The 9616-nt window shown below is 45.5% G+C and overlaps 1 protein-coding gene across 1 annotated transcript in view; it reads right to left on the reverse strand.

Annotated features, from left to right (window-relative positions):
• Positions 1-5026: 5026 nt before the first annotated feature.
• Positions 5027-9616, reverse strand: part of LOC308382702 (hypoxia-inducible factor 1-alpha-like) — a gene marked incomplete at both ends in the record, with an annotated part of 7976 nt that continues 3386 nt past the window's right edge. The window contains 9 exons of the mRNA XM_080861098.1: positions 5027-5190; positions 5539-5635; positions 5793-5931; positions 6044-6291; positions 6460-6567; positions 7283-7449; positions 8094-8371; positions 8767-8914; positions 9384-9490. Coding sequence (XP_080717224.1) covers positions 5027-5190; positions 5539-5635; positions 5793-5931; positions 6044-6291; positions 6460-6567; positions 7283-7449; positions 8094-8371; positions 8767-8914; positions 9384-9490 — 1456 coding nt within the window. The remainder of the gene's footprint in view (positions 5191-5538; positions 5636-5792; positions 5932-6043; positions 6292-6459; positions 6568-7282; positions 7450-8093; positions 8372-8766; positions 8915-9383; positions 9491-9616) is intronic.

Consider the following 9616-nt stretch of genomic DNA (forward strand, 5'->3'; position numbering starts at 1 on the left):
TACCCTGGTCTATAAGACCACCACTGGTCTATAAGTCAACAACTGTCAGTGTATTGCGTACTGAATGGAATGGATCAATAATTGTCCAATTCCCCTAAGCAGGTAACCACCTGATATCGGCAACATCATGTTTCAAAAAGACTAAAAACTCTTGAAAGCTTTCTTTAAGCGGTCCATAAAGTACACCTAGAACTATTTCAACTGTGAACTTATCTCTGCTGCTTTTCACACTGAAGAATAAACTGTGCAGAGAGCCAATGGCAAAGGAGAAGCTTGGTTTATTTAAGATAAGGTCAAAGGAAAGTATTCCTGTCATTTAAGACGTTTCAATCAGCCAGAGTGTTTGCCACCACACCTATAAGGACTTTGGAGAAAAACATCAATTCACTTACTTATGGTGTGCTTATGAATCGCAGCCTATACCCTCACTATATTCATAATAATCACTTCAGATAAGTGATCAAATGAATGAAATGGCACTGGTATTTGATAGAATACTGCAATAACAATAACAGTATTCGTGAGTGACCCTGGCATATTTCCTTATCACAAAAGGAGCTTTCCACACTCTGATAAGAATAGAAGCCCTTATCAGCCAAACTTAACAGCCTAAAAACTCTCTTTACCCTCACAGGCAGTGTTGACACGGGTAAACCAACTAGAACCCCTTTCACAAATGGGTTGGCCCTGCATACTGGTTTAAAAACGTTATACTGGTCGAGTCTGAAAACACGGTTGAGACGGTTTCTGTTTAAGGAGAGAAGTTTGACTGCTGGCGGGGAGATTTTCTTTAAACTGACAGAAAAAGTTGGTCAGTGTAATCACATTAGGATAGAATAATATTGTCTAAGAGTGTAACTCTAGTGTTAATAATTTATTTTCATTTATTTTAGTAACAAACTGCTCATAGTGTGTTGTGCTAACCATCACTTATCCTACATGTAAGACTGTATTCAACACCATACACATCAACTGCAGCTGGTCTACTGAGTGGTCAGAGTTTAAGTGCCAGCTTAAGCGCCAGTCTGGTTAGAGATTCCCTGTCTGGAGTTCATCACTGCTGCATTTTATGAGACACTACACCTTGCAGGCTGGGGCTCAAGTGTTCCCCATCAACAGTAATACAGCATAACATAAACCAGTTGAAGCCTATTGAAGTAAAAGGGACCTATACTTTTAATGAACGTTAATGTCAGTCTTACATCTCAACAACATAACTTTCAGTGAGAAAGATAACTTCGCCCAAGAAGACATGGAAGTCAGGGATCGAGATCTTGGATTAATTAGGGTTTGTAGACCACAGCAGAGCTTGGCTGTAGGTCATGCAAGCCTTGGGTTCAAACTACATAGCTAGGTTATGGGAGTCCAATTCCCACGTGTTATGTCTAAACGCACCAAGATAAAAACTCAAAAAAGTAATAATGCGTCATAAAACTTACGATTGGCTATTCAAAGAATCCACATCGCCTGCAAAGGAACTGCTACTTAGTCGCTTTGCTTTCGATCGTCCAATTCGCAGAGACCCAAATCGCTTCTTCACTGGACTGGTAGGCAAGGAGAAGACATCATCATTCGTGGGGCTCCCCAGAGAGAGCGGACTCGCCGGGAGAGTCGCTGACTTTGCGCCAGGGCTGGAGATCTCGCTGCGCGGTATCTGAACATGTTTCTCCTCAACATGATTTTCCTTTTCCTTTGATTTTGATTTCAGAAAAAGTTTCTTAAATTTAGAGGTTTTGGGTTTACTCATGTTTACCCTCGCGAAAAAAACCTATGAATATATATATAATTTTAAATGTGCGCACGATGACGTTCCGTTTTGCGAGACAGGTAGGTTGCTGCCCATGGGAACGCTTCCCCTTGTTTTCTTGCAGATCGAGTTGTGGAGGCGTTTATCTGTGGAAGTTCTTCTGTGAGGGCGGGCTGAAAGAAATAGGGACATCCTATACAGTATGTGTTCCACTGTGTTAGTCCGTACATATGTACAAAAGTATGCTGTCACTATTGGCTTTGAGTCTGACAGAAATTATTAGAAAAGTAATTGGAACAATTATTTACGAGAGAGTTATTAACTTATGACAGCTATTTATTTATTTTGACAAGACCTGGACAGAGACAGAGCACAGCCAAACGCTGCGTCAGACATCGAGTAAATGAGTTATCGTGTACATTTATGTTGCTTAGATGAGGCTACATTTACAGATGTACGGGCCAAAAGTCGGTCATAACAGGCCACAATGGTTCTCTGGTACCATCGCTAAATGGCCGAAAAGTGCGTTAAAAGAAAACAAGCATCAACATGACGTAAGCACGCTCCATATAGATGAATAGTCCTACATGATTGCACAGCACATGTTGGCTACATATAACAGTTACATATTTAAAACGCTCACAGCTCAGCCTGTGGCAACTAAAAAACATTCAAATGCAGACAAATGTTTCTAACCACTAGTGCCTCAGTAGGCCACTTGGATATACCAGTAAACAAGTTGGCTAACGTCGATCTACCTTGGCATTGTATTGCTTTCACATCTATGGAGTGCAAAAACAGTGGCGAGGAAACAGACAGAAGCAGCCTATTAAAGCTCATTAGGGAGTACACTTCAGGGAGTACACTTAAAGTGTCGTTTACATGGAGCCTAGTTTGTCAAACTGATACGGATAGCTAATACAGATAGCCCTATCATCCATACGAACACTCTCTATCCGCACCTCGTTTCTGCAACGATCGCAGTCCGGGTTAGAAAGTGAGTAGATTTGAATCGGTACGGGGGCTGGTGTTCGTCTGCACGGTTTCACGCAACCTGATGACGTCACTGCCCCACGTGATCTTTTCCGCCATCTCCAACCAGTATATAAATAACTTGTTGTCCCTCAAAATCTCACTCATGGTGGGCCTCGAATTCACTAACATTAACCCAGTCTTCTGATTTTTGATTAGCCCCCTATCTTGATCTAATTCTTCTTATTCAGACGTAACATAACTTTCATGACCACAAATATAAATTGGCCAGCGATTTAATTTGCTTTTTTATTCATAAATGTATGTAAAATGCTCGGAGCAATGCATCATGGGAGATGGGATGACAGACATGTCATGTTACTGTTCCAAACTCTTTATTATCAATAGAAAAAATAATTCATTTTCGCATATCCTTTAGTCTGACCACTGATTTTATTAACCATCATAATGTAATGTTGTTAATTGGAGCTTGAATGTCTTGTGTAATTTGTTTATCCGTTTGCTGCTTCCTTTACCTTGTGCTTTTGAGTCTCTTCTTCTAGGTTTTTCACGTTTTTTCAGTTGTGTAAATAAAGCGCTAAAGCGCCACCCACAGGCGTGAGGTATGTACTACAGTCGGTTCACCGCAATCTGCTGCCTCCGTGTTTACGCAAATCTCTCGTTGCCAGCCTCCGTATGTACGAAATTAAAAGATTCGATTGGTGTGAAAAGTAAATCCGATTCGGAGGCCCTAGACTTCGTGTGCATTGCACCTAAGACAGCAGTAGCTACAAATACAGGCCTACACTGAGGCGACTACATTGACAGCAAGTCAGTAAAAATAAGATCAAAACACACGATTATACCTTTAGTTCAGTCAACTTATAAAAACAAACATGACAAATGTCTTACATGGACTGCTGGTTTTAAATCTTCCCTTTTTGGAAAAAAAGACAAATATATTTGTGCAGTTGTGCGCCTGTGGCGGGTGGCTAGAGAGTAAAGCATTCTGAGGTCACTGTGTGCGTGTGACAGACCATTCTTATATCGAAGAGTGTGAGCTTACAGGCTCACTTAACACTCACACACACACACACACACACACACACACACACACACACACACACACACACACACACACACACAAACTCTCTGTCTCTCTCTCCCTCTCTCTCTCTCACACACACACACACACACACACACACACACACACACACACACACACACACACACACACACAAACTCTCTGTCTCTCTCTCTCTCTTTCTCTCTCTCTCTCGAAGAGTGTGAGCTTACAGGCTCACTTAACGCTCACACACACACACACACACACACACACACACACACACACATACACACACACACACACACATACACACACACACACACACAAACACAAACACACTCAGACACACACAGAAACACACACAAACAGGATATACACCATACACACACAAATGAAGACATACATGCAAAGTATGTAATAAATTGTTGCGTATCAGCAGAAAAGGACTTGTTGCGATGCAGCACACAAGGAAGAAGTGATCAACACCAGGTTGACGGACAGCAGTGGCTGGAGTCACACCATCAACCACAGACACAGGACAGGCATGTACAGCACATGCTAAACATCCTGTGCTTCTACTTGGACCAGAATCACCAACGGAAACACCATCAAACAGAGGAGGGAGGAGAGGGCTCTCTCTCTGAACCAGTCGTTGAGCCTCCATCTCTCCTCCTCCTCTCTCTCTCTCTCTCTCTCTCTCTCTCTCTCTCTCTCTCTCTCTCTCTCTCTCTCTCTCTCTCTCTCTCTATCTATCTTACTGGAGGGCAGTGCTGCTACAGTTGCCTTGCATGACATCTGGAGAGACAGGGCAAAGTGTAGTATGTGAATGCTTTTGGACAGGAGTCTTTCGGTGCAGATCCATACAAGCGATCTGGGCGACGCGATCTGGGCGACCCCATGCATTTCAACGGGAGCCAGCTCCATTGTGACGTAGACCAGCGATCTGAGCGACGCGCCTGATGAAAATTCGAACATGCTCAAACTTATGCAAATGAGGAGCGATTTTTCTCGTCTTTGACGGTTTGAAAAATCACTAGTCCAGTCTATTTCCACACGCTACACCACGCCCACTCAAAGCAATGGAATTTGATCGCGTCGCTCAGATCGCTTGAATGGATCTGCACCGTTTGGGAGAACAAGACAAAAGGGCTTTCATTTAACATTTCTTTAACGTTTCTTCAATGTTCCTCCAGCGTTTTTTTGTCAAACGTTGTCCCCTTCACTGAACAGGTGTGTCCGCATCAGATGAGCTGGTCCAGCGCCCGCATGAGCTCCTCACCCTGCAGCAGGTTTTGCCAGGTGGTGACCGGGGCATTGACCTCACAGTCGTCACGGGTCAGCTGGGGGAGTGACCCTGAGAGTGACCCCACGTTAGAGGATCGAGCCAGCAACTGTCTGGCCAGGTCTGAGTGAGAGAGAAACAGTGAAAGGGAGGAACAGAGACTGAGTAAGATGGGGAGGAAAGAGATTGTATTAGATTGTAAGAGAGACCCCTAGTTGCTATACATGGTATTGCAGCATGGTAGGCTTTTACTGGTTCTACAACGTGAGCGCATTTATCTTAGCTCTACTAACACTAAATATTTCTAATAAACCTTGAGCTCATAATCTCATGTATCTAATTGAATACATCTGTATTTACCACAGATTATCACCATTTTATAAATTGCGTGGCAGTGTAGTGCTCTGGGAGGGAGCAATGTCAGGGTGTGTAGTTCAGCTCTGAGGGTAATAGTGATGGTGTGGGGCTCACCGGAGGGCAGTAACAGTATGGTGGTGTTGGAGAGACCTTCAGCTCCAGCCAGCTGCAGCTTCTGTATCTTTCTGCTCGGCTCCACGTCTAACATCACCTGGAGCACACAGCGACAGAGAGAGATCAGTATGTATGCATGTATGATTTCATATACGTTGCCTGTCTCTCCATGTAAAGGTGCATGTGTGCACAAAAGCACAACGTTCCTGTGAAAGTATAAATGCACAGGTAGTAACTTAATATCGCATCCATACCAGTCCAACAGCCTGTGAGAGCGAAGTGACAGTCTCCAATTTCCTCTTCAGTGGGACGTTGCCACTGATGTTTGCCATGCCAGTGATGTCTTTGACACTGACTAGTTTGGCAGTACTCTCAGTGGCCAGCGGGGGCGATCTGGAGCACAATAAGACACTTCAATATGTTAATGCGATGTATACAAATGATAACGAATGACAACATATGGAAACAAATTACTCATTCAAAATAACCTTATGCACATACGCACCCCTGGAAGACATGGGTTGCCAGTGGGGATGGAGTCTTTAGGGCCTCCATGTGGCTAACTATCCCAGCAAGGGGCATCTCGTTGGGGCTATTTGAGGCCTGCTGGTTGGGTGCAGGACTAGGAGTCTGGGGCTGGAGTTTGAGTGGACTGGGAGAGAGGGTCTCGGTGGGTGAGGGTGTACGCAGCTGGAAGTCATCATCCATGGGAATGTAAGGGGCCAGCATCTCCAGATCCAGATCCTCCATCGACTGGTAGTGGGCATTGAAAAAGATAAAAAGGGGAGTCTTGATCTTTTGAAGTCTTGGTACTTGGCCAAGGGCCTTGATACTGACAATCATTCCACCCCATCCACTCCACTCCTTTCTCATTCATCATTCTCTCTGCTTAATTCCTGGAGAAGTGAAGGAAAAACCCACCTGTGTTGTGAAGGGGGCATCAGTGTCCATCTCCATAGAGAAGAGACGCTCCACCAGGTCCGGCTTGAAGTCTGTGCCCAGGTCAGACAGCTCCAGAGGACTGCAGGGCTACAGAAGAGGAGACACCGCTCAGAACCTTCCAGAACTACCTCACACAGCTCAGAAACTTCCAGAATGACCTCAAACTGCTCAGAACCTTCCAGAACAACCTCACATCAGTGCTACAGAAGATGAAACACCGCTCAGAACATTCCGGAACAACCTCACATCCGTCGCACAGACCACAGTACTGGTCTGACATCAAGTCTCATGAAGATGCACTGTATGTAATCTAATTCACATTACATCGGAGAGCTACATCTCACACCCGCTGCTGTTAAAGTACACTGTTCTGGGGTGAGCTCTTATCCCTGTGGATTCTATCACAGTTATGGCTCACTCAAGATGTTAGTTACTTTTACATTTATTCATTTAGCAGAGGCTTTTGTCCAAAGCGACGTACAAGGGAGAGAACAGTCACGCTACGAGCGATAGAGACCTAGTGTAACAATAAATACTTTCTTTACTTTAAATACATTTTACATAAGAAATAGAAAGTGCAGGAATGTAACTGCTGTAAGTGAAAGTTAAGTACCAGTAGAAGTAAAAGTTAGGAAGGGAGGTGCTCTCTGTCTTTAAGAGCTTCTTAAAGGTAGAGAGGGATGCCCCTGCTCTGCTAATGCTAGGCTTGATGCTAATGCTAATGCAATGCTAATGCTTTGATGCTTGATAGTGCTAGGCAGCCCATTCCACCAGTGCTCTTTGAAGCTTGATCAAGACTTACCCCAGCTGAACTCTCAGTGCTGGAGCAGTGTGGAGTGGAGGATGCTGGGAAGGGTGTGTGTGTGGCATCAGACAGGCCGCAGGTGGGCGGAGCCAGCAGAGTGCCAGAGGAGGGCAGCATGACATCATTGAAGAGCTGAACATCCTTCAGGACGGTGATCTCTGAGTCTGAGGAGAATGGAAACAGAGTTGCTGAGGATGTGGGAACTACATCTGCTGAGGGGTGGTCGTTGCATATTTGAAATGATTTATAACAATGCAGTGGACATAAAAATGTGTGTGTGTGTGTGTGTGTGTGTCTCTGTGTGTGTGTGTGTGAATGTGTGTGTGTGTGTGTGTGCGTGTGAAAGAGAGATAAAGGATGATTGCAGCATATAAATACATTCTTACGTATCAATGCATTTGTGTGAGTATGTATGGCAGAATAAGAGAGAGAGAGCTGGAGAGAGACAGAAAGACAGAAAGAGAGAGAGTGAGTCTGTGTGTGTCAGTGTCCGTGTTCTTGTCCGTGTCCGTGTCCGTGTCCGTGTCCGTGTCCGTGTCCGTGTCCGTGTCCGTGTCCGTGTCCGTGTCCGTGTCCGTGTTCTTGTCCGTGTCTGTGTATGTGTATGTGTCTGTGTCTATGTCTGTGTATGTGTCTGTGTGAATGTGTGTGTGTGAATGACTGTGTTTGTGTGTGTGTGTGTATATGTGTCTGTGTTTGTGTGAGTGGTCTCCAACCTGAGCTGAGGTCCAGTGAGATGATGGCGTCTCTGTGTGTGTGTGTGAGTGGTTCTGTGTCTGTGTGTGTGTTTGTGGGAGTGGTCTCCAACCTGAGCTGAGGTCCAATGAGATGATAGCGTCTCCTGTGATTGGTGGAGGGAGCAGTGTCAGTGCCTCTGGCTCCTCCCCCAGGGCCTCCTGGGACGGAGTCTCCCGCTTCATCACGTTGTATCCAGCTTCCTTACGCTTCTCCTGGCCCTGTTCCTTCTTCATGGCCGCCTGTAGGGGGTGCTGTTTCTCACAGCTGGGCTCCTGGCCGTTCTCCTGCTTCACGCGGTGCGCACACGTCTGCTCCATAGACAGCACTAGCTTCTGCTGCTCCACACCACTGCACACACAGGAGGGGCTTACTTAGGCAAACCCATACAAATACATGCAAACAAACACACACACACACACACACACACACACACACACACACACACACACACACACACACACACACACACACACACACGAGATTCCCACATACACACACCTGCATAAATGCATAAATCTGCTACACGGCCAGCATTAGCCTTACAGACAGAAAATGGTGCTGAATCACATACAAGTCAGCTCCATTCTGCTATTCAAAATCATAGTTAACACACACACACACACACGTATACAAATGCATAATACACACATACAAACTCTCTCTCTGGCTTACTCTCTCTCTCTATCACACAAACACACACACACACACACACACACACACACACCGTATATGTAATGCCTTACCTGAGTACATAGTTAACACACACCACACACTGGGGCTGGGAGTTCTTGTTGTTGTAGATGACGGTAGCCTGAGTCTCCACCCACACAAAGCCTCCTCTCTTGGCCAGCATCCTGTACTGACCTGTACACACCTGACCTTTAGAGAACACTACACACACACACACACACACACACACACACACAAATAATGAAACACAGACACAGAAAGAGGGGTGAAATAGAGGTCAGGTTGATATGCATACAAGTACAAAAATGATAGTGTCGGAAGGGGTTGCTTGTGTTATCCTGTGGACGTTTGTTTTTGCTTGTGTGTGTGTGTGTGTGCGTGTGTGTGTATGTGTGTGTGTGGGGGCGGGAGTGTGTGTGTGTGTAGGGGGGGTGAGTGTGTGTGTATGCGGGTGCATGTATTTGTGTGTGTATGTGTCTAGGGGGGGAGTGTGTGTGTGTGTGTGTAGGAGGGGTGAGTGTGTGTATGTGGGGGCGTGTATATGTGTGTGTGTGGGGGGGGGGGGGGGGTGAGTCTGTGTGGGTTGGGGGGGGGGGAGTGTGTCTGTGTGTATGTGGAGGGGGTGTGTGTTTGTGTGTGGGGGGGTGAGTGTGTGTGTGTGTGTACTCACAGGTGTGGTGTGTCTTGGTGAGGTGGTCTGAGTCCAGGGCATGGTAGTACTCGTACACAGAGCGGTCCAGCAGGTCATCTGGCTCATAGCCTAACAATTCAGTAATCCTGCCAACACACACACACACACACACACACACACACACACACACACACACACACACACACACACACACACACACACACACATAAATATCTAGCTTGAGTATATGTAACTTATATCTAACTTTTATA

The sequence above is a fragment of the Sprattus sprattus genome (genome assembly GCF_963457725.1).
Source record: "Sprattus sprattus genome assembly, contig: scaffold_334, whole genome shotgun sequence".
NCBI classification, from domain to species: domain Eukaryota; kingdom Metazoa; phylum Chordata; class Actinopteri; order Clupeiformes; family Clupeidae; genus Sprattus; species Sprattus sprattus.